Genomic DNA, 26661 nt, shown 5'->3' with positions numbered 1-26661 from the left:
GGTATCGGGTGTAACCGGGCCAATCTTCTGGCACGACTGACGCCCCTCATCGAATGATACATGATACGGGCCCGAGGAACAAAGAGCGTGGTGGAATAGTTTACAGATGACCAACGGAGCATTCGATGTATTGACAAACACCCATTCACTGCATGAACTTCGTCTGTTATATATTATTTATTATACACTTATAAGAATGCTAAGCTTAGGACTATCAACATAATGCTCAGACAATGTGTCACCAACAAGTCACTGTTTGTGGTTGAAGTTTTAGGATATTTTATGATATTCGGAATTAGGATAAGAGTTTGTATATGGAATTATTAATATAGTCTCTAGAATATGTTTTAGTTGGAAAGCTAATTATTTGCATTCTGAGTTCGTAGTGCATTTTAAATTCAGTATTACAGTTTAAATAAAGAAATGTGTTAAATTTCGGCAATTAGTTCAAGTCTTTATTGTGGAAGTTTTTTTCTTGAAAAAAAAATTCATTTGAGAAAATGTATTTATTGATTTATTATTTTTTTTAAATATTTTTTACAAATATTTTAAATTAATAAATTATTATCGTGTAAATAATATAATATAATATATAATAATATAAATATTTAACATGATCTATTTTAAAGGAATTCATATATTTCAATTTATGATATTAACAATATTAGAATATAAAGACTACATATTTGTATTTCTTTTTTATTCATATACGTTTTTTTTAATAAATGCTCAAATGAAAAACATGCATATTGCTAGATGCAGGTGTTAACTACAATAAACTAAGATATATTTAATTCACATAGAGAGATATGATATTATTTAGTTATAGATATGATATTATTTATTTACAGTAAATAATGCACTATACAGATTCTTTAATAATTCTTAAATAATCACAAATAATTAATCTTCATGAGAAAGAAAAACGTTAATTCAATATATTACATACATTATAAATATTATAATCATGTCATTGTTTTGAGCATATTCACACTTAAAATACAAAAAGAGAGAAACGAACACCTGGAGACAATAATAATTGTTTTGGAGCCAAAAGATTGTTTTAGGGAGCATTTCTGTCACTCATAATTTAGTCACTTATTTGTAAATAAATAAATGCATGCATTGCAGTTTTATTTCTGAAGGATATTTCACAGCATCACTTAAAAGCTTTAAAACAAGCTGCAAAGACAGGAAGAAGGATGTTCATTGCAGACTGTCAAAAAGCTCATTTTTATCATACTAGTGGGAATTAAAATATATCGAGACGCTGTTAATAGACTGCATGGGGATGTAATATAATTCATATTGATCTGATATTGTTTGTTTCCGCTCTAAATGGCAAAAACATTTCAGAAAAAAACACTGCTTATGCAATTCTATAATAATTGGACTAATAAAATAATGCAGTTATTTAGCATATTACAAAATACCTGAATACAATGATATTAAACTAATTTGACCATTTTCACGCATGGGGTTTATGTCGTTCTGCATGTCATCACCTTTCCATCGGCAACATTTGACTAAGTTGGCATTATCAGTCGCCGTGGAAACGGTGAGTCAGAGCATCTGCCATTTGTGTCTTTGTCTGAGGTTTTTAATCAGACGGTCATCCATTAATAACGGAGCTGGGCTGGTTTAGTAACCGAGTCCTCGACACGAGAGACGCTCAGCCGGCCAAGATCCACCGGCTCACATGTCAGCATCAGGATGCCGTTTCACACAAGACACACTGTAACATGTAGGCAGTAGTTTAGCTTGTGATCTTAGTTGTTTCTTACGCTTATTTTGTTAGGCCTATATTTTATATCGTACGATAACGCGGTCATATAAGCCTTCTTGTCATATGATGCTTTGGTAGGAAATATGATGATGATTCTTGGGTGTACTGGCAACTCATTTACTAATGAGAGTTCAAAAGTGCAGAGGGTGGGTGATTATTATTGTGATGGATATCAGCTGCTGAATCAGAACAAAGCTGGAGTCCTGATCAAGCAAACACTATTTGTCCTTCATTCTGCATCACTTTCAACCCCATTTTTCTAGCCTATATAGTTCCATAATTGCGTTTCCTGCGTAGGCCACTTATCATTTCTTGAGATAACAAATCCCAACACATTACCTCTAAGCTATGTAGTCCAAATTTGTTTTAAGTGAAAATAATGGAGACATTAACGAATATAAAATAAGAGTATCACGCTTCTCCCGTGAGTTCGGCGAACCGCTGGGACTGGTCACGTGACCGCAAACCCGATTCCAGCCAATCACTGCGGCCGTCTCGGGCTGGGCATCACGTCATGTAGGCCTGTAGCCTTCTTGAGCATCGCACTGCAGATAAAGGCCTCTAAATATTTCATTGAGGAGATCGTGTTTCTCCAGCACTGGAGGTCAGGGCTTTGGAAAGAAGCAGTATACGCACTGTCCCGTTGCTCGACGTCTCCTTCTCCTTGACTGTTTACGGACAGATTCTGACTCAGTGAAATGTTAATGGGGGAAAGACTGGTAGAAGAGTTATAACTGAGTATAACGGGTGTGTTAAAAGCACAGAGAAATAGAAGAGGGAAGGAAAAGGAGAGGAAAATGTAGGAGGGTGAAGGAGAGTAATAGCCTACAGTTTGTATTCATTTTTAATTCCATCTCTTTCTAAAGCTTGAAAGAACAAGAGGGGACAGATTGCTGCGTGACAGAGACATTTTGCCTGAAAGATTAATTTGCCTTATATTACTAAATTGTTTCTCCCTTGTAAAACGAGAGTGACATCGTCCCCTGCAGGCCACTAATGGTACTACATTTGAATTAGGATTCTACTTTGTGTAGCCTAGGGCACACCTGTTGGTCAATGTTGAATTCTGCAAATAACATTGGAAATTTTATAATAATATAATTAATATAATATAATAAATTATGATGTAATTCATAGGCCCACTCTGTACATTTACATGGCATGAATGATTTCTGCTGTGTCTTTATGCTATAATCTATAAAGTCTATTTTTGGGATCAAATGAAGAGGCTTTTTGCTCGACTTGCAACAATTTTAAAATGTTTGGCCACTTCGATAACATGACTGTCATCTAGTGGTGGTACAGAGTAATAACATCATGCAAATAAGTGATAAGGCTGTGGGAATGTTTGTATTAAACAAGTAGCCCTTGAGGCTTTACAATTCGCCCACTCATCGAATTTGAATTGTGGCTGGCATTCAGAATATATCTGAATATTTGTCATCTATAATCAAATATATCAGAATATCATTTGATTTGGGTCATTCGTGCAGTATAATTTGAGCTTTGTATTTTTTTTTTTCAATGTGTTGTAATTTAAGTATTTTTTAAGTATATTTATGAAAGAATATAGCATAATATAGTGGAAATATGCTCGTCAAACCCATGGCTATATTCAAATTCGTTATATTTTAAAAAGATTATATGATCATGCTCATTATGAATTAGTATTATGAAACGTCAAGTGAAATAGACCAATCTGTAACCCAAAACATAATAGAATTCATAAAAACTGATTTTTAATACTGAATTGATGTTTGTGTTTTTTTTTTCCACTAAAAAATGACTTCCTGGAAGATTGCGTCATGTGGAACTGTGTTTGATCTCATTAAAGGGGCATTACAAGGTTTCTACCAGAGTAGAAAATTAAATTGAAGACAGTAAAATATTCACACTAATGACCAATTACAACAAAATAAAAATAATTATTGAACTTTATTGCGTTTTATTATTTATTAACAAATAAATTGAGTTTCATGCTAGAAGTCAGCATATAGCGACCAAACAAGGACATGAACATGACAGAAAAACATACATACACTTGTTTAATATCCACCCCATGTTCATTTAATTGTGATATTGTCATAAAACTAGTTTACTTATTTATAAATTGAGAGTTTAACATTTTACCAAATGTATTAAGATTTAGGCCTATACCATGGGGACACTAAAATATTTTAAATACAAATATAGCAACCACACAAGGACATGGACATGACAAACAGGACAACATTCATTCAAATTGTTCATTTAATTGTGATATTGTCATAAAACTAGTTTACTTATTTATAACTTGAGAGTTTAACATTTTACCAAATGTATTAAGATTTAGGCCTATACCATGGGGACACTAAAATATTTTAAATACAAATATAGCAACCACACAAGGACATGGACATGACAAACAGGACAACATTCATTCAAATTGTTCATTTAATTGTGATACTGTCATAAAATTATAATTTCCTTAACATTTTACCCAATATACTGTAGATATAGAGAGTATACTAAGATATAGAGTGAATTCAGGTAAAGTGGGGCACATTTTGTTAAACCTGTAAGTTAGATACCCAGATGTTTTGCTCTTCAAAATATCTTATTTTGTGTTCAACAGAAGACAGAAACTCATACTGGTTTGCAACAATTTGAGCGCGAGTAAATGACAGAATTTTCATTTCTGTCTGTGTGAACTATTCTTTAAAGGTTCAGCTGTACTTTTTACATTTGAATTCAATTCATATAATTTGTTATTTGGAAAGTATATACCAATAAATATTTTGAGATCATGCACTCCAGACTAATGTTTTTTCAGGTCCAGCTGGTCTGGTAAAGTGGGTCATCTCTCAGTTCATCAAAAAAAAGATCCTGTAACTAGAAAATTCTAGAAACACAATTATTTATTTAGGCACTAAAATGTTCTGAATAAAAATAATGACCAATTTATCAGAGAAAACAAAGATGCAAAGCAGTTTGTACACATTTAATGTTTTATTAAAAAAGAAGTTATTACAGTTTACTGTACACAGCTATTTAAGAGATTATAATCCTATAGATAAAGAGCATTTGTCCCTTGTGACAGGCATGCCCACTTCACAATGCAAAAGAAACAAAAAATAATGGCAAAAATAAAAAGAGTAAGATTAATGGATAAGGAAATAAAAGGGGCAAATTACCATAATACCTGGGATAAAAAAAAAAAACTGAAATAAAAAAAATAAAAATAAGTATTTTTCTTTTTTTTTTAAATCAGCGTATCACACACTAGGTACTAGATACAGATACTATTAAAAAAAAATTCCATGCTGTGTGCCCACATAAGCCCCATGTCTGAGCACCCTCTTGAAGCACAGGTATAAGGGACTAAAGGAGTGGACAGCCAGGACTGAACTAGACTGGACTCTACACCGGATGCATGCAAAGTGCACTGGAGAGTTCAACAACACAAATGCAAGAGACGCGATGCCATTGGCTGAGAGGGCCAGCAGGGGGAGCCTCTGTGGCCACAGCAGCAGCCGGAAGACAGATCTCTTCCTCCTCTCTCTCTGGCAAACATACAGCTGGAGACCACAACATTAATAACTGCTGTCCCCTGGATGTGTGTGTGTGTGTAGATGTTTGTGTGCGTGTGTAAGCACTGGGGCCTTATGGGTGCAAAACACAAAGGACACACTTATTTATTCCACCCCACCCACTAAATATGTAAAAAAAAAAAAAAAATCTCCCTTCAATCCCAAACACCTTTTGTATCATGTCCATCTGGAGCAGGTAATACATCTGTTATTGACATGGGGAAAAAGAAATAGGAAACCAAAAATTAGTAAATAAATTCTCACAAAAAAAGTATAATTTCTAATTGGAATGGAAGCACACTTATACATGTTTATTTGAGATTCTCAGACTCTTTAGTCATTTTACTCTTTGACATGAATTAAAAAGAAAAGGAAAAATATATAGTTCAAACTAAATGTCCATATTTTGTCTCTCTTATTAAAGTCCAGGGCTCAAAAATGAAGCAGAAATGAAATAGAGAAGCTGAGTTTGTCGTGTTCGTCAGGGTGTGTGTTGCTAGGCATGGCAAAATGTTTACCGTGGCAACCAAACCACATCCGAGAAGCATTTTCTTCCATATGTGTCTGAAAGATGTGAAACAAAGCCACCTCTAAACGTATGCCGTCTCTCTCCTTGTAAGATAACTTTCTCTTAATACAATACTGCATATAAGTGGTGTTGTTTCTTTTGTCTTGAAAAAAATTAACCCCCATCAACAGATTTAGACTCAAAAATGTTCAACTGAGACAATTTTCTTTTTTCCATTGCACAATTTGGCCAATTCTTGACTCAGGCTAGAACATCAAATGTTTTGCCCATAAAACATCAAATTTAATTAAAAAAGAAAAAAGGAGAGAACATAAAAAAGCCCCTCCGTGGGAACAACATAGGCAGCTCTGGATCAAATCACATGAGCCGAACTGAAACACCTCCCCTTATATGCCATTCCGTCAGGGGTCGACGGCCGTTTTTCGGGAACGTCGTACTCTTCACTTCAACCCCGCTTCATTTACATTTTGGACGATGAATGGATATACATGTGCATTCAGAATGCGAGATTTGTGAGAATACTGCAAAAAACAAACGCACACAAACTAAATCTGGTTCTTCGTAGTACCAACATGCCACTGATGATATCTGCAGAGGTTGAAATTCAAAAGCTCTTTATACAGAAGACATCTGCCCGTTTCCACACTGTCACAGCAAAAACCTACCTCAGTGTTACTCGACTGTCCCCTAAAACCACAAGGCAGATCTTACCACATGGGATCCTTCTGATAATATCTGTATAATATCGGACAAGCAGGTTACAAAAACTAAATCCATATGAACATCTAATTTTGATTTCACCACCCAGTAAAACTAACTAGATCTACATGAGGTCAAACAACAGCTATCATAGTTATACACAAGCAATAGGAAAAGATGATGAACTCTACAAATGTTAGTAAAAATCTCTTTTTTTTGTCTCTTTTCTCTTTAAGGTTTCTTCTAGGCTAGACCAACAAAGTCCTACAGGACTCCACTTCCGCATCATACAACAAATGTACAAAAAAAGATGCTCGTAAAGAGGGAGAGGGTGCGAGACAGAAAGAGGAAAAAGACAAACACTGTGCATACAGTGTTGGTACAAAATAAAAGATTTGTGCTCCGTAAAGCAGGACAGTCACTTCCTGGTCGTTTTGTGAAGGTCACCGTGGAAGGTCACACAGCGTAGAGCCACGTTTTGTGGTGTGGGGCTTCCACAACGAGGCAACAAAAGCCAGAAACAACATCGAGCTAGTGTAAAAGTTGAGCTTCGGTGTGCTAGCCTCTACACCTACATCCTCTTTAAAAAAAAAAAAAAACGCTCATGGAACTTAAAGGGAGTCGTATTGATATTTTCCGCTGGCGCTGTATCGTGGGCTTGATCGGTGAGCAGCGTTTTGTAAAATCCTGATGCTTGCTTTAACATACAGCGTGGAAACTTGCCCCTCGAGGTAAGACCAAAATAAAAAGAAGAGGAATTCTTCTAAAGCGTTTTTATCTTAAAACAGAGTAAACAAACAAACGAAAAGTTAAAAAAAATGGGACAACCAGGAAAGCATCGATAATTCAAAATGACTTGCACTGGGATGATCGAATGGGATCGATCAAACCGCTGAGGTGGAGGGAAGTAATGAGGCAAAACGTGTCCGATCCATCTGCAACAACTCCACCTGAAGACCGTCCTGGCAAAAGGTCTAAGCCGAGGGGATTCATGTATCAAAGCATCACAAACACAACTCTCAGTATGTTAGTAACATCACAAGGGGACAAAAAAAAGGGCACCCCCGTTTAAATACGGCCTCTGTCTGGACAGTCTGCGTCGGAAAAAGGTGGATTAGGGAGGCGATGACATGCATTCCAGCTACGCAGCTACCAACGTGGAATCAAGGGGGGAAACTCTACAAGCCTTTCTTTTGTTGGGGTGACGGAGAGAGCGAGTGAGAGAGTGAAAGAGAAAAAAAAGGGGGAAAAAAACAACCACCAAGAAGTAGAGATAGAACACCTACAGAGGGTGCCATATTCATCATCAACGCTAGATATCCATAAAAATCCTGGTTTAGTAATAATAATGATAAAAAAAAAAATCACCTTGTTTAAATATGAATCTTTTATAGTCTGCTTCGCATGGTTAGGAAATAATATAGTCTCTGTGGTAAAGGGGAGAAACTGTCACCCTTAACTACAACTCCATGTCCTGAGCTTCGTCCTCTGAAAAGTCAGACATGGAGCTTTCTGAAGAGGAGTCGCCCGCTCCTTCCTCCTGCTCCTTCAGAGCCTCCTCTGTTGCATATTTCTGGATGTTTTCTGAATAGAAACAGGGACAGAAAGAGATGGATGGGAAAAATATGGTCAGACATAAAGCAAATATTTCACTACAAGAAATAGCCAACAAACTTGATTCATTATGTTTAATTGTAGGCTAAAACATAGTAAAATCTGAAGTTTCTAAAATAGTTTTTTTTTTTAAAGAAATGCACACCAAGAGTGCATTTATTCAATAAAAAAAAAACATTAAAAACAGTAATATTGTGAAATAGTTTTACAATTAACTGTTTTAATTTTTTAATACATTTTAAAATGTCTTTTATTCCTGTGATGACAAAGCTGAATTTATAGGTGACAGATATAAACCTCGAGGCCAGATGGAGGTTAAACCAAGAAAACACGAAGTCAAACAACGTCAGCTCTTCAAATCACCTTTGATTTTCTGTTTGTAGTCCTCTGGTCGGTGTAGGTACATGGCTGCGGCGTCCCCGTTCAGAGGGTCGATGGGGTTCGGGTAGGCCAGCAACTGTGGCAAAAACGACTCGAAGATATTGGTGAGATCTGTGAGGAGAGAGAAAGAGAGGAAGTAGAGCCTTTAATACAGGAGCAAAGCAAAAGTCTTATGAGCCCTTCGTGCAGCACACAATGGAGGATTTATGTTGAGTGACATGATTATGGCCTAATCTCCCATTCGGTGTGGGGGCTGTAGACATACATGTAGATCTCTCTCTTTCTTTCTCTTTTTCTCTCGTAGCTAGTATTGTGTGTTCTAGCTGTCACTCTATTATACAAACACAACTTGGACAGCTGAGTACATCTAAACCAAATACAAGAATATATAGTCAGCCTGTCATTATGACTAAATAAATCCCTGGTGATCAGGAGGCACTTATTCCATGGCAATAAAATAAAATAAATTAAAATAAAAAAATAAATAAAACAAAAACAGAATAAAAAATTTTTGGGTTTATTATGTGGGGAAAAAAGACCACAGAGTGATACTTCAGGAACAAAAATGAAATTTATTTATATATATATATATACACACACACAGACACAGACACAGACACAGACACAGACACAGACACACACACACACACACACACACACACACACAGATTTAGTTTTTAAATTGATAAACAACCAGTAAATTTATATACAACTATTCAAACACAAAACGCAGACCAATCAGAATCAAGCATTTCAGAATACTATCATCAAATCTAGGCAGCAAATCAACTACTGAATGAAGGCTCAAGTCACCATTTTAGGAAAATTGTAATTATTGTATTATTATAAAAACAGAGAGACATCTGCAAAAAGAGACAGCAGTGGTGTTGTGAATGATAACTGGTCGGATGGGGCCGCTTAAGTGTGGTTGTTGGGGAGCTGATGCTGTTTTCTGACCTTGCAGGTATTAGGTATTGACATAGGGTAAGAGGATTACAGTGCACCGCGATCCTGTCTAAGGGGCCGCAGACTTTATTCTACTCCTCAGGCAGCATCAATTCAAGCTATGGAGTTTTCTGTGCATTTATTCTCAATATTCATGACAGCAGACACAAGCACAATGACTGTGCTCACATATACGTACCATAAAGAGCGGTCCATGTCTGGTTGATCACATCTAAACACACTGTCCCTGACCTGGACAAAGAATAACACATTGTTTCTACTTTTCCATTCCAGAATAGTGTTACCACTTACATTTTGCAGGAGGTATGCAAACTTTTCATTTTTATTCGCTTTGTCATTTCGCTCTTGGTGTGAATAGACTTTTTTTTTTTTTTTTTTTTTTTTCATTCTCTTGCAAATGTCTATTCACACAAGTCCCGGCCTGCCATAAGGCTCTCACCCATTAGAGTGGCAAGAAGTGAAACACACTAATAGTTTACAGTGATGCCAGCACAAGAGTGCAGAATCCTTCAGATTTGTGCTTCACCACATGGCTGCAGTTGTGTGTGTACATAGAAAGATGGAAACTTGGGTCTGAGAGTGGAATGGCACTGAGGAAACACACACACACACACACACACACAGAGGAATTTATGAAAGATAGATTGGTTTTTTTTTTTGCTGAAAACCAGTGTTGTTATTGTTAACTAAAACAAATAAAATAGAAAAAAAAAGCTGAAATAAAATAAATTAATTACAACCTTAAATTAAAATTAGAAATGATAGCTTGGCTTAGTTGAAGTACTAAAATGACAAAAACTAAAACTGAAATAAAAATAAAGCTCTATATTGAAAGATATATATTTTTAATTACAAAAGCACATAAAATGACTGCAACTTCAACTAAAATAAAATAAAAACTAAAAATATAAAAATAAATGCTAATGAAAAAAAAATTATACTATGACAGTATATAAAAAATTACAAAAATACTGCTGAAAACAAAAAGGAAAAAAAAAATTGTTTGCCATAGTTGAGGTCAAAAGTTGCACAGAGCGTAGAATTAAAATATGTGGTTTGAAAAAAAGAAAGGCAGATTTAAGCAAACAATTCTTCACAAAACTAATGTATGTATAAACCTTTATTTGAGCGTCTGCTAAATGACTAAATGTAAAATGTAAATGTAAATGTATAGCTTTGAAAGACACATAAATTGTTTGGACACTCTTTGGTCGATTTTGAGTTTGACAGCCTCTGGACACTGTATGTTTTGAATATATAGGAAAGAGTAGCATGAAAATTCTTCACAACAAACATTTTTTTTTAGAAGAGCTTTAGAAAGACATGAGTGTGAGTAAAATACATATAAAAACATTTTCCTCAGAGCACACCAGAAGGCAAAATCAGAATCAAATTCAGACTAAAGAGACTTACGCTTCATCGATGTTCGGATGAAAAATCTTATTCATAAATCCTGTAGAGAGATTGAAGAAGAAAGATGGAGTGAGATCATAGATAGTTGCATTTAGTTGCTATTCCTAACCTTTCTCCTACCACACCATCTTTACAGACCATTAAATATGACATCACAGGGATGTTATGTGCTGTTTTTCACCTTACACACCTCAAGTATGATTGTCTGAATGTACTCTACCCATCATTTCACAACCACACCAACGTGTGTGACTTCTAAAGGGCACTCAGCTGATTATGTCTCTTTGGGATACATCATGTATAGTAATACTTTACCTATAGAGGGCGATTTGAAGGGGTATTTGTCTGGAAGATCTACTCGCACCTTCCATACACCCCCTTCATATGGTGCTGACAGGAAAAACAGAAAGAGATACACGACTATTCAAGCAACAATTCACATCTGCTCTAGCATGTAACACAGACTTTGAAAACACAAGCGATAATCGTATAATGCAAACTATGAATGACTAGGCATAGATGTCTTTGTATTCAAAAGTGACAGTGTGTGGGAGTAACTGTAATACTTAATTAGATGATTATGAATTATATGTGTAATAATGACACACGTGTGGGTGTGTACACATGTGGACGGGAAGCTGTGCTGTTGGCCTCGTATGATATGGGGCATGGTGCAACGTGTGCTCGCTCCAAGAATAGCCCTTTGCAATCTGACCCTTGTGGCCAGTAGCTCAAACTACGGAAGGTAAAGCTTAGCCGCAGATAAGACCTGCTCCTACTTCTCAAAGAGGAGGGAGGAAAGATCATTAAACAGCAGATGATGTGACAATTAAAAAGGGTCTCAAGCTGTTTTCTGAGTAAACAATGAGGTCATGTCCCAAACCAAGTTGTGTAAGATGTGCATGTTTAAATATGCAAAAGTGTCACGATTGTCGTGACGTGATAGCTAGGTAAAGAAATCTAATGAGACTCTGTGAATATCACGAAACATGTCAAGGACATGCCCGGGTCTTATTTCACCCCAATTAGAAAGAAGCAAGAAATTAAGAAATTACTGTAATGAAAAACAAAATCAATTAGTATAGTAGCTGCCTTTGATTTTTTTTTTTTTTAAGAAATAAAAATATATGATTTTTTTGCATTATTTATTACAATTGAGACAATTATATTTGTAAATATTATAATCATATTATTTATTATGAATTTTTTTTGCATAGTATTTCTATTGTCTATTAAATAAATCCCAATTCAAATTACTGTATTAGATGTACATTTCTATTTTTACAAAAAATATATATACACTACCACTCAAAAGTTTGGGATAAGTAAGACTTGTAATGTTTTTTTAAAGAAGTCTCTTATGCTCATCAAGGCTGCATTTATTTGATCAAAAATACAGAAAAAAAACCAGTAATCTTGCAAAACATTATTACAATAAAAAATAATGGTTTCTATTTTAATATACTTTAAAATATAATTTATTTCTGTGATGCAAAGCTGAATTTCCATCAGCCATTACTCCAGTATAAAGTGTCACGTGATCCTTAAGAAATAATTCTAATATGCTGAATAGAATGTCAAAAATCTGCTTTTACAAAAGGATTTATTATCTTTACACAAAATATAATTATTTTTTTTCCCTTTTGATTTTGTGGTGAAATGAGACCTGAAATGTTTTCATAAGGTTCAATTTAGCATGTGTGTAAATAATTAAAACAGACTTACTTCCTTGTGGTCCATAAAACTTCACTACAAATTCATTGAGTCCACTCAGGATTGTGACTTCATGTTTACTCTCGATACTAATAGAAACGGTTAAGGCAAACTCAAAAACACTGACTTTAAGCAATTTCCAAAAGCAAAAACAAACATTAAAATTCACAATTAATTTATAGAAAATACTTAAAAACAGCACGGGGGAAAGAGTTTAATCAGGGTCAAATAGGACAGACTCACCATCAAATTCAAAATGACAATTAACCATTAAAAAAAAAATAGTGTGAGGATTCACTAAAATGACCTTTCAACCCACAAAGAGGGCAGATTTACACCAACAGAACTGAGATTCTCACTTGGCCTTTATTCTTTGACCATCAATAATTATCAAGAGGTTCAGCTCAGCAGATCAGATAGCAAAAACACAATCCATGGTTCTGACCCACAGCTCTCTGACTGATGCACACAGGGCATCAAGGCAACTCAATACGACACTCCAGTCATTAGCTATGGTTGTCAGGCTGTCACTTCTCATATTGCTGGCACAGAGAGCTTTAGTCAGACCCTCGCTGAGCAAGACAATACATGCTCACCACCACACCAAGACCATGTACGAGACCCGACACTCTTAAAGACACACACAGTCTGCCAACTCAGCTTGAACACAACATGCATCCAAAACGCAGTTCTCAAGCAGACTTGGCCATTGCCACAGTTCGTATTTTAATTGAAGGAGTTACCGATGAGGTTATCGCGTTTGTCAGCTGTTGTGTAGGCTGCACTGTGACTCAAACTGTATACTCACGCTGCCCAGACTAGCTAATGAAGGCAAACATGTTTATGCTCTGTTGAAACTGTGATGTGTCCTGTGACTTGTCAGAGTTTAACCAGTTGAGTGCTCGTCTCAAGGGTGCCTGTATCAACTGATGATTCTCGGCTCTGCTGGGAAACAGAGCTGTCAATTTCAAGAGGTCGCCTTTAAACATCTGGTGCGAGAGACTGCAGGACTCCCGGGAGAGGTGTGGAAGCTGCTGTCTGTCAGATTATCATTCATTGTGACTTTTCTGAGTCTCAAGTTGCATGAACTGAATGACTAATTACGCAGAGATTTATCTCCAAAAATCTGACATTGAGGAGCCAATGAATTTTATACCACAAAAGGCTGAAGAATAATTTTCAATATTCATTTTAAATCTATCTGGGAGAGGGGCAGAACTAAAGATCTGTTCACGGATGGAAAAGGTGCTAAATGGAAGAATAATAGTGCCAGTAAAAAAAAAAAAGAAGTTAATTTATTTGTAAATATGTGTAACTTATTTAGACATTTTATTATTTTTTTTATTTAATATTTTTTAACTGATAATTAATTTTTTTAATGCCACTAGTTCTCCACAGTGATACAATGGAGCCAGATTGACAGGTTGAGCATGACAGAAAGGGATAGTGTTTTCCGTTTCAAGACACCAGCTGGCTTCTTCATCAGTTATAGCACTAAGAGGCTGGTCACCAAGGTGTTAAACATCATGGATTTATTTTAGGCTGTGAAGCATCTGCAGAGGCTGAGAGAATAGTGGAAGCACCCAGTAAAGTGCGTTTCTGCACAATGCTTTCATGCTTTTACACTCACAGATTCAAATCTGAACAAAGCAGACCCATCATTAGCTGCTTATCCTCAACAAATACAGAGACCTGGAACAAACGTGATCCTGAAGATCGGACTGATGACTCGTGCGTAATAACCTCGATTTTCACACGCCTTTTTCTTTAACACATCAGATTCCGTTCAGGTAGGAATTCTGCCGTCTGGTTGCTCTCGACGAGTCTAGTGAAATAAAGAAGGGGGTGAGTGTATGCGTGGAGCATCAGCAGACCTGTTAAAGAATCTGTGCCCATTGGAGAAGCACCACGCTGAGCTGTCTGGCTGTGCCCAATGACACATGGGACTACTTTTTGACCTGTATTTCAAGCCTCTTTTGGATAGACACAAAAGCAATTGGTCAAGCATGTACAGACACATGTGCAGACACACACACACACACACACACACACACACACACACACACACACACACACACACACAGAAAAGCAGAAGCCCGGAGACTGGAGAGGTTTTTCTCCTACAATAGATAGAGGTTGTAGGAGAAAAACCTACAGGAAAAAATACAGGTCATATTCATCTCCACCTTCATCTTTTGAGAGTCATTTATCAGCAATGTACATTAAAACCTCTATTGATTTGATAATTCAATTTTCCTTCAATTCTTCGGCAGAACTGCAAGGCACGTGTTTCTCCTCTGAGGCATCAGTGACACAGATTTAAAATAGATCATTATTAACTGTCCAGAAATCCTGCATGCATTAAAGAAATGGTTCTGTCATTATCCGCTCATCCTCAAGTCACCCCAATAATATATGATGTTTTTTCCAGTGTGGAACACAAAAGATGATATTTAGAAGATTAAAAATACTATAAAAGCGGTCCACAGGATTCTATAATACAAGACAATTTGAGTCATGTTTTACTACAAATTTCACCCTTAAACCTTCAGAAGACTTACAAGGCAAAGAAGTTGTGTGGACTACTTTTATGGTGCTTTTTTTTGGCATTTTTGAAGCTAGACAGAAGCAGTCCCCATTCACTTTCACTGTTTTGAAAAGAACAGTGTTAATATTCTTCCAACATCTCCTTTTGCAATCCACTGAAGCAAGAAAATAATTGTTAATGAAAATTAATACTATTAAAAATCATTTTTAGTATTTGAAATAAATCCAAAATAAAATAAAATCTAAATATTAGATGAAATAATAAAAATGTAGTTTAGAAAAAAAAAAAGAAAAAAAAAAAAGAATTAAAGCTAAATATAAACATATAAAAAAATAACTACAGCACATAGCAAAATGACACAAAGCTGAAATTAAACTGAAAATTAAAACGAAATCTAAAAATAAATAAATGATGAAAATCAAAAAGTGTCCATTTTAATTTCTGGGTTAACTACTTCCTACAGTTCTTACAAAGTGAAAGCACACTGTTGTATTGATCAAACCAGTGATACATCCCTCCCCCAAACATGCAGGCAAGAGAAATGCTGTGTTTGCTTTGACGATGCCTGATACTGTTCAACTGTTGTATGGATTAAGCCATAATCTACAGGAGACCATTGAGCCAGTCTTCCTTTACGCACACGTATAATCTAATCATACCAAAGAGACTCATCAATCACCTCACTTAGAAATATCAAATACATTTAAGGAACAAGAGCGAGCACCAATCGTATTAACACTTATGTATGTTGAAACAGCACACGCTTAGATATTGGTTCCTACCAGCTGCTGCAGTTGGTGACACAATGCAGTCGTGCACAGATGATTACAAGCGTTTATAAACCTGTGTGGACGAACAGGTCCAGACAAGCATATGTCTAGGTATATGATCTTATAGAGAAGCTGCCTTGTTCTGCTTTGCCAATTGGGTTAAAAAAAGAACAAAAAGATTTTTGTAAATGGTCACCCCATGCGGAAGAAAACCACGGAGGGTTCACCTTCTTTTAGAAGTCTGTTGTGAGAAAACAACATACTAGCCTGGACAGAAAAATGAGGGACAAACCCAGCATCTAAGACAGCCATGGAATTTATGCTCAAATAAACACTTTCTAAGCAGTAAGAACTATTTTGGTTGTTTTGTTAACTTGACAAATAAATGAACAAAGTATTTGGGGCTTCCATCGGCACTACTTCATATTGTTTTATGAACAGCATCAGACGTATTTGGCCATTCATCATGTCTCACTGTTTTTTTTTTTTTAAATGTCTTTTTAGTAAAAAATAAGGTAACACTTTATTTTACAGTTTGCTTGTGAATTAATGTGCCACAACCAACCACTAAATTAAAAATTAAGCTATTTTTTTCCCTGTAATTTAAATATTTTAATGCTAGCAAAGTTAGCTAAACAGGCATCTTTGGCCATTTATCATGTCTCACTGTTTCAATTATTTTTAAATATTTTTATCTATTTTTATCACTTTTTTATATTATAGAATAGTAATGCCACAACCAATCATTAAAATAAAAACTGTTTTAATATGTTAAAGCTGCTACAGATAATGCACTAATTTGTCTCATTTTAACATTATGCTTAACGGTGTAGCAAAAAAGAAAAGAAAAAAGTTTCAAATTAAATGTAGTTTTAGTTAGATTTGTAGTCGTGGAAATGTATTTTGGTTTGTTAGTTTTTTTTCCTTTTGTAGGTGCATTTCTTTGTGTGATTCTCGAGAACGATGATACAAACTAAAATCATAACAAAATTGAAATACAGGTATGCAGGCTAACAGATAGGTGGAGTGTGTTCTTCTCAGTCATTTTATTAGTACAGGTAAAGTCGACGGCCACCGCGCTGAATCACAGCATGAGTCACTGGGTACAATTGCAATTAAATCCGTCTCTTGCTAAAAAGACACAAACACAATAGCCAGGTTTGCCCCCCTCCCTGCAGGAGCAAATCCCTCCTGTTTATTCTGGATTGCCAAGGATGAAAACAGCAGGCAGACATCAACTGCCAAGGCACGACAGCGTAGAAGCATGTTCTTTCCTGAGACGCATTCATTCATCATTACAGACACACAGAGAGGAGGTAATCTTGTTCTCTGACACCTAATGCTAACGGCTGGCCTTGGGGTGCAGGCATAATATTTACCCACTGCCAACAGGGTGGAAAACACTGTCTGCTTGTTAGCGCCACATTACTAACAGATGATTAAAGACAATACATCACTATTCTACAACAGACCAGTTCATTTCATGTAGTGTCTACATAAAAGCCTTGTGGTCTAAAATATTTATATTTATGCCAAGGGCTGTGGACATTCTGTCCAAAGAGTTTCTATTTTGTAGTCCACTCAGACACCTCAGTCCACTAAACAGCTGGAGCTTGTGGTGCACATCTACAAAACAGACAGACACACTCAAGCCCTCACACAAGCTAAATGTGCTAACTATTTTTATTTAAACCTCATATTAAGGTATAATTGTGTGCAAATGTTACCACCTGGAATTTTCCATGAGCATCCTTAATACCGTGCTAGATGCCGGGACACAAATCAAAAATTTCAACTAGATTTTGAGAATCTATGAGTTGTCAATGAGAATTCGTCAACCTAACTTGCTTTTGCAAAAACCGTAGAAAATCTTGCAAGCAAACAAGTTTCAATTGGCAAAGGTGTAGCGATGCATGAAGCACAGCTCGAAGTCACTTTTTGTTGGTCAACACAGCACATTCGCATGACCAGCATGAACCTTATGCAAAATCGGTTATCAAAATCATTCCCAAGTGAAATACCAGAAAATATGGATTGCAATTGAAATGACTGGATTTCGCATGTGAAATTTTGCAAAACAAAGGCAAATGTGAAGTTTATGGGTTCCCAAAATCATATACCAACAACGCCCATCAACTTACACTGACATTAAAGACAAATAAAAAGATCTATGGATAAAAAACCCTGCATTTTTTACTTCTAAAACTGCACTCTAACAGAAGAGTGACTCTTTGTGAAAAGGCGAGAAGGTTTTTTTCTCTCTCACTGTCATGCAGTCACAAGCACACCATTTTGCTCAAGTTGGGCAGATGAAAGACAGGAAGTGTAGCAGTTTTTAGTCTGCATGACACTAAGAGGAAGTACACGGGTTCACTGATGGAGAAACAGACAAGACGCACCTTGAGGTTTAAGATTCCATTCAACCATCTAGCGAATATGGGTCATGATTTGCATCAGGTGAAACAGGGTTATAAAAGGCAGAAGTCAAACCTAACAGGAAGCCATCTATGGCCAATACCAGTACCCCTAAAACAACTTCCTATTCTAGTGTAACCTCACACCCTTCCCCAACTCCCTGGCTCAGTGACTCGCTGTGTAAGTCTGCTCTGCTCAGGACTGAAGTTATGCTGTGTGCAGCTTACCTCTGGAGTCACATGCATGAAAGTTCAAGGATTTTTCTCAAACCTGGTTAGATCTCAGAAAGAGATTGGGTGAATTAGTGAGAACTGCATATTATTACAGTGACCATTCCTGCGTAAACGTCTGGCTATAGCAAAATCCACACAAAACAAAAATTTTATAAAAATCTCCCTTCCCTTGTCCTAACTCTCTCCATTAGGGCTCTATTTAAATCACCATGCAATTAGAGCAATATATACAAATATGTAATATGGATAAAAACATCTAGCTATATCACACAGCCCTATGCCAGAACAGAAACACCACCCTGCTGTGACATGACATCAACTCTCTGAGTATGTGCTGTGATGTGGTATAATGTATCACAAACTACAAGTGCAAACACCTATATAGGCTTTGTGGGACTGTCGTAGATGCGTGCACTGTTTAGATAAATTCTAGATAAGTCTGTTTGCATTACGTCTCATGAAGGCATAGTCATCTGTAGCCATCTTTACTAGAGAATTGTTGAATAAACATTATGACACACTTGCATATTCGTTGCCAACGTGCACATCACAAACATTATGCGGTGCCAGCATATTCCATAAGTGTGCATTTCTTGATTTGAAAGTGAGCAGCAGCTGCCTGGTTATATGTGTGTGTATGAGAGTGGATGAGTGAGAAGAGGGGAAGAGAGCAGAATCTGGCTCTACAATTCACTTTCGGTAAAGCACAACCCAGTGCCTTAAGGGCTAAGACTGTTTACCTGCAAGATTACTAACCTCATCCACACCATCTCTCATAGCGTTAACTAATAAAGCAGGAAACCATAGCAGGAAATTATTACTAATGAGACTCATCAGTACAGTTACATGATCAGTGTCATTCTGAACTACAGAGGACAAGAGGTCTGGAGAATGGATGGATGGGTCATTACAAAGTGAGTTTCAGACTGGGACCCACTTAATATTTTTTAAAAATAGAAAGCAATAAACAATTAGTTTAAAATTTGCTTCCCCCAAAAAAAAAAAAAAAAAAAAAAAAAAAAGTGACCAAAATATAGCCTATTCTTGGTAGTTGACTGATAAAATTAAATTAAATTAAATTTTGGAGCATGGAAATAACGGATGCATATACATCATGTTGGCCAGTTGTTCTGTTACCTTAAACCACAGTGGATGTGTTGACCATCACTGCTGGCCTCAGAGTCCAGTTGACCTCTGGCCTAAGCGGCTGAAATGGACGCTGACCTTTAACGCTGCATGCTGTGCCCTCTAAATAAGTGGAGCTGTTGTAAAATAGTGCTCAGGGAAGTGACATACACGTGTGCTATTTCACACAGGGTCACGCAAAAATCTGGGGCCTGTACCATAAAGCCATTAAGCTGGCTAGCCAGGTAAGTTTTAGTTTAGTTTGCCCCAACTTTGGGTTTTAGATACCATGAAAGTGGTTTGGCTTTTAGCTGTGTTCATCACCATAGTAACTTGCACTCCATGGCTAACCTGCTACAGGGCAGGTTATGTTTTGGTTTAGAGATCTCAAACCGAAATTTGACCAATCAGCTTTGAACAAAGTGACTGACACAAAGTCATTCCCCCAGTTTCTCTTGCTCCAGATTAAAGGGCACTACATAGTAAATAAATTAAAAGATAAAATCGTCTGGCTTTTAATGATGAATATTTATTATAATTATTTTATATGATTTATATACGGTGAGTATAGAAAAAAATCACCCCCCTTTAAAATAATCACATTTTGTTGCTTTGCAGCCTGAAATGAAAGCGGACACATTTTTTGTTTTATCCAGCTGTATTTACTCAGTGCAACTTATAACATCCAAGTGAAAGATATAACACCAACATGTCAGAAAAAAATAAATAAAAAAAACAATCACTGAGTTGGAAAAAGGATCAGAATTTTATTGAACCACCTTTTGCTTTAATTACAGCCTTTAGTCTGTTGGGATATGTCTCGGTCTCTACTAACTTTGCACATCTAGAGCATTCGTGGACTACAGTCTTCAAATCATTCCACAGATTTTCACTGGGGTTTTAGTCTGGGCTCTGACTAGGCCATGCAAGGACATTCAACTTTTTCTCCTTCAACCACTGTGAGGTCAGTTTTGCTCTGTGCTTTGGGTCATTTTGCAAGGTAAACCTTCTACCCATTGACAAATTTCTGGCAGAAGGCAGCAGATTTTCCTCAAGAATTTAATTTTGGTATTTTGCCCCATCCATTTTTCCTTCTATCCTGAGAAGTGCTCCAGTCCCTGCTGCAGAGAAACACCCCCATCACAAGATATTACCACCTCCATGCTTTACTGTAGGAATGCTGTTATTTGGATGGTGAGCTGTACTGGATTTCCGTCAGACACATCGTTTGGTGTTGAGGCCAAATCATTCCATTTTAGTCTCATCTGCCTCAGAATCTTCAAGGTGCGTTTTGGTTGATGTCGAGACCAAATAATTCAATTTTAGTCTCATCTGCCTCAGAATCTTCAAGGTGCGTTTTGGCAAAGCTCGGTCGTGACTGCATGTGACCTTTTTTGAGGAGTGGCTTTTTTCTTGCAACCCTCCCATACAAGCCACATTTGTGGAGAATTTGTGATATTGTTGTCACATGCACACAATGACCACTCTTTGCAACTGCTTCAGAGTGGCTGTAGGTCTCTTTGTAGCCTCTCTGACCAGTTTCCTCCTGGCTCTTTCATCCAGTTTGGAGCGACGTCCTGATCCAGGGAGGGTCTGTGTGGTACCAAATACCTTCCACTTCTTAATAATAGACTTCACTGTGCTTCTAGGCATTGATAAAGTCTTTGGCATTTTTTTGTATCCATCTCCTGACTTGTGCCTGTCCACAACTTTATCCCGGAGATCTTCTGGCAGTGCCTTGCCACCCATAGTTGATTGTTTGTTTCAGTTGCACTACCAAGGACTGAAATGCTCCAGGAAAGCTCTTTTCATGCGGAGCTAAAAAATGACCACAGCTGATCAGAGTTGAAAGTCAAAGTCTTTGTGTGCCATTGAGAAGATGATTAGCTACACCTGATTGAGTTTACAAGTAATTTTTAGGAGGGGGGTGATCCTTTTTCCAACTCAGTGATTCTGTTTTTTTTTGTATTGTTTTTTAATTTATTCTGACATGTTGGTGTTTAATCTTTCACTTGGATGTTATAAGTTGTACTGAAACTGAAATAAATTAAATGACAAACTAAAATGAAAATTACTAAAACTAAATTGAAAAAAAAAAAAGTGCACATTAATAAATACTATCCCCCTAATTTTTCATGTAAGAAAGGTTGCGGCCATTTGTACATTTTATGGGACTGGCTTCCAGTGTCATTCGCTTCCAGCTATTTTTAGCAGAACAAAACAGCTCGTTTTATGGCTTGATAATGCAAACTGGTGTGTCTTACCATATTATTTTAATGTATCATCTTAATTATGAACGCACCGGTTTGTAGTGCAAACAGTTTTACAGTTTACTGCACTTTGCTATTCTTCTCGTTATTTTCCTACAGCGGCTAATGAACCGGAAGTCTCGCACATTCACAGAAAATAGCTTATTTCCGCATTGAAAAATAAGGTGGATAACAGTAAATAAACAATACTAAAATAACACCGTCTTGTATGTGATTTTCCCTGTTGTAAACTTAAGGAAAGGAAATGACATCATGGAACCTAACACGGCTCACGTTTTCTGCAGTTAAAATGGTTTCAGATGTGCATGTCTGTAGCAATACTCTCTTGCAGAAACCATATCATGGGACATAACAAACCTTCACTTTTAATCTAATACCGGCAGCTGACTTCATTACCATTCTGATTCATTTGAGGTGCGCTTATTGTTCACTACAGGGGAAAGGATTGCTACTTGGAATCAGTGTTATTTTTTCCTAAAAGCCATTTTCAAAATGACCACACACATTCTGGTCTCCTTCTAACAACCAAACTATGTATAAAACATGCACACAATCTTAAAGAAACACTACAAAATGCAATAAACCCATTTAGCATATCGACAGTCATATATGCCACAGCATCAGGGTTTAGCGGCCTGTGATTTGCCGGCGTGTTGAGGTGAAGTATTCTGATCTACTGTAGCGCAGGATCCAAATCGGTTTTGATTTTACTCCATACGAAAACAGCTAACCTCCCTTTCGACATCACAAGTTTCTTATTCCAAGTGGAATGCTGCAATTTGAAGTGCTCTTTTAGGATCAAAACTCTGATCCCAGAGGCCTGAACATAGTCTGTGAATACTGATGGGGAAAGAAAAGCCTCAGCACACTTTACATATCAATGCCTGTCTCAACCCACAGTTCAAAGGCAGAGAAATCCAAACTGAAATGCCCTTGTGTATAACACTTCAACCTGTGCATTGCCCCGCAAGACCCGTGAATGTTTGTTGACATACAGTGTACAATTCAACTGCATTTCCACAAAGAGCCATGATTTGTACTTTCAGAGCTAAAATGCTCATGCCAAATGAATGCAGTGTTCATAACTTCTAAACACAGCTGTGACTTTGAGTAACCATATAGGCCATTTCATGCTAATGACTAATAAATGAGGCCATAAAGTTTAAGGTTGAGGCATCACAAGGCTATGCTGCTATTATGAGTTGCAGAACCTCCTGTGAGATCTCACTAATCTCAAATGGCACACTTTGTGTGAGAAGGTGATTAGCTACACCTGATTGAGTTTACAAGTCATTTTCAACTCAGTGATTCTGTTTTTTTTTTTTCTGCCATGTTGGTGTTATATCTTTCACTTGGATGTTATAAGTTGCACTGAGTAAATACACCTGGATAAAACAAAAACTGTGTCCTCCATTTCAGGCTGCAAAGCAACAAAATGTGATCATTTTAAAGGGGGGTGATTATTTTCTATACTCACTGTATAATATATCAAAAGCCATGCATTTATTTAAATCTATTTTAAAGAATTTATAATAAGAATAAAATGATCCAACAAGCATGATCAGGCAGTAATACTTTTTTCCCCTTAATGACACTCTCTTTCACAAGATTTGCTGGCATCTTCATATGTATAATTTTTTCCCCCCAGGTGCTCCAACCTGGTTTCTGTGGGTCGAAAAGGGCAGGGTCCATCAGTATGCAACACACCAAGGCTCAAGCAACCATATCACCTGAAACATCCTGCAGCAACACGATAAAACGCCTGTGCACTCAGCTGATTACACCACTACTCGTACAAACGCAATACGTCAAACTTCTCTGTCAAATAAGGGCACCTAAGCTTGACATTCATTATTCATTAGTAGAACAAGACAGTCTAATATAGGTCACAAAGATATTCATATACATCAAAGCTAATCTGATTATCTAGTTTCACAGTAGTGATTACATCCATTTATCTGTAGCATTTAGATTTGATCTAACAGATAATCATTTTGTGTTTTGGACTGCTATAAAACACAACCCTTCTATTCTCAAAAGGGGGAAAAAAAATGTGCACACGCGGCGCAGCCCCAAACATCATCAGACAAAAATGGAACTTCAGTCCATCTGTTTTCAGCCTGAGGTTGGCCATGCGTGCAGGAAACTGCAGTGTTATTGTGGGTTACAGAGGGCCTCAAATCTCCCACTGTCAAGGGGCAGACGCATCCATGACCCGACAGTTTGCCCTCCCTGTCCGTCAAACCCACTGTAACAGAAACAATCCTTTACAGTCAATAAACTCATCTAAATTTAGACTCTTGTAGATAAATTGAGCTTGCATATAGAAATGCTGGGTGACATCTGGTAAAGCTCTAGAAATTATACGCTTTCGGCATAGAAACTGAAACAAAAGAGAGATTTAATACAAAAATGAAAATGATGTCCTAATTTACCTACTCACCCTCACACTGCTCAAAAACCATATACTGTTTTCCATTAGGGGTGCGCACAACTAGTTGAATATTTGACCTGTAATTATTATTCGAAAAATAAAAACACTATTCAAATTTGACTATGCGTTGCTTTGCTGGCCGTAAATTAATCCATAATTTTGAATTACTTTCATCAAATGAATCAGTGAAACAGAGTTATCATAACATCACCACCACAATAAGAAATCACATGAAATCCATACAACAGCTGTCCATCACTGCATTCACAACTGCAGGAAAGCACAGCTATACCCTGAGTGAGCCTAGAAGAGAGCTTATCTGATAGCAAAATGATCTTAAGACATATACTTCCTTTAAGTTTCCTCGAGGGAGAGTGGTTTAAGAACGGAAAACACAAAGCGCTGTAAGAAACTTTGCTTAGCACACTGTTATCTTTGTGTCTCTGGAACGTCTGTGTCGGATGATGTAAAACTCCGGACAAGTTTTCTTGCGCGCATACGTTTTTAACACGTCTTGACTGTCTTACAGTCTGACATTAATGATAACTGAGATCCCACAGAGTGACATGATCATCATGTTCGTACAGTCTGACAAGCAACAATCGTAAAGGACTATTATAAATAGTACAGTGTGCACCCAGCTTAAAAGAAAACCTTGAGATATAACGTAACGTTGTTGTGTATAATTTCCTAATTGTAAGCTTTTTCAGAAATGGTGACAAAAACTTGATTATTAAAAAATAACGTCTTTCTTGTTAAACGTCATTTAAATAAACGAATATTCAAATATTAATTTTTTATGAGCCCAAATATTTGAATACAATATTTTTGAAAAATTTATTTTTCTATTTCCATACAATCAAAATGGATGGCTAATCCAATTGCAAAGCTCAAAAAGACAAATAAATGAATAAATGACAATAAATAAATGAATGATTCAAATTAAAATAACATTAACAACAAAAAAAATACCATAAAACAAATAATTATCTATAAATACTATAAAAAATAAAAATACTAAATATCAAAGAAATATTATAAAAATAAATAAATAAAAATAATTCTAAATAAAATTCATTCCTATAACTCACATGCTACTTTGAACGTTTTCTAAAGCCATATGTCAGATAGCAAATTTATTTTTGTATTTGCAAATTTTTATGGTTTTATCAAAAGCAACTTACAGTTCATTCAAGCTACAAGCCTGCATCTTATCAATAAACACATTCTCTGGGAATCAAACCTGACACCAAGCATCAGCCTTTCTGAGTCATTTCAGTTCAACACGTACATTATAACAGGAAAAACAGATGAGAATGACAGGGAATATTGTGCTGTAGCAGCTATCAGACAGGCACTAACATAGCAGCGGCGCAATCATAAGACTCCATGGGCAAATGAAAGCAGGCTGGGGCAGGCCGGATGTCAGCTCACGCACAAAGAGGCCGATCACACCAGATAAAGCCCTCGATTGGTCTTACACACCAGGGCCTCTGCCTCAGCACCACAGGGATCCGATAAACTCCACTAAACACAGGGGGCATTTGTAATGTCCCTGGGTTTCCATGCTGGCATGGGCCCCGGAAAACTTTCGCCGCTCCCTGCATCTTTCCTCAATTTAGCGGAGCTGAACAATGGATGCTGGTACACTAGGAATCCCATCCCCCTTGCCGCCACATACATGGCACTGAAGTGTTATGACAAACCTTCAGGCCAAAAACATGACAGAGACACGGTGGAAAAGCACAGCGTTTCAACCAGCAACAGCCTTACAGGGGGGCATTCATACTGCTGAGCTTACCTCCATTAAAGGGGTCATATTATGCGATTTCAATTTTTCCTTTTGGGAAGATTTGCATAACGCCGCCCAAATGTTCACGCAAAGAAAGAAGGCATAACTTTTATTCTCGCTGTTGCTGCCACCGCCATGTTGTGGAGTCGCTGTGTGTTTCGTTGTGAAAGCGAAACTACTTTGTTTGGTCTTCCAAAAGAGGACAAAACTAGAAATCAGTGGTTAAGTTGTATTTACAACACTGTTCCAGAACAGTTCAACCCAAATATTCAGATGTGTGCTGCACATTTTATCGGATGTAATGTTTCCTGAACCAGTAGCCTACAATGCGTCTGTGGCACAAAGGCTGTTTCTATAAAGTTGGGCAGTTCCAACTTTGCAAGGACAGTCTGGCACTTCTGACT

The 26661-nt window shown here is 36.8% G+C and overlaps 1 protein-coding gene and 1 long non-coding RNA gene across 3 annotated transcripts in view; one reads left to right on the top strand and one right to left on the bottom strand.

Annotated features, from left to right (window-relative positions):
- Positions 1-5030: 5030 nt before the first annotated feature.
- The window catches only part of LOC107690610 (ubiquitin-conjugating enzyme E2 H-like), a 29934-nt gene continuing 8303 nt past the window's right edge, over positions 5031-26661 (bottom strand). The window contains exons 2-8 of one of the 2 annotated variants that reach the window (XR_001634465.1): positions 12683-12759; positions 11273-11347; positions 10958-10997; positions 9723-9775; positions 8561-8689; positions 7952-8167; positions 5031-5560 (exon numbers count right to left, since the gene is read on the bottom strand). Coding sequence is in view for 1 of the 2 variants with exons in the window: in XM_016488990.1 (XP_016344476.1) it covers positions 8043-8167; positions 8561-8689; positions 9723-9775; positions 10958-10997; positions 11273-11347; positions 12683-12759 (499 nt within the window). In the remaining variant the exon portion in view is untranslated. Of the gene's footprint in view, positions 5561-6800; positions 8168-8560; positions 8690-9722; positions 9776-10957; positions 10998-11272; positions 11348-12682; positions 12760-26661 lie in introns of those variants that run through there. The other variant, XM_016488990.1, reaches the window with a different exon arrangement.
- Positions 5466-16776, top strand: LOC107690618 (uncharacterized). Its single transcript, XR_001634466.1, has 3 exons — positions 5466-5536; positions 9543-9549; positions 16766-16776. It is a non-coding gene; the product is annotated as an uncharacterized LOC107690618 (long non-coding RNA).

Source organism: Sinocyclocheilus anshuiensis, unplaced genomic scaffold (genome assembly GCF_001515605.1).
Source record: "Sinocyclocheilus anshuiensis isolate Anshui unplaced genomic scaffold, SAMN03320099.WGS_v1.1 scaffold641, whole genome shotgun sequence".
Lineage (NCBI taxonomy): Eukaryota > Metazoa > Chordata > Actinopteri > Cypriniformes > Cyprinidae > Sinocyclocheilus > Sinocyclocheilus anshuiensis.
This window is presented reverse-complemented; position numbering and strand designations above follow the sequence as displayed.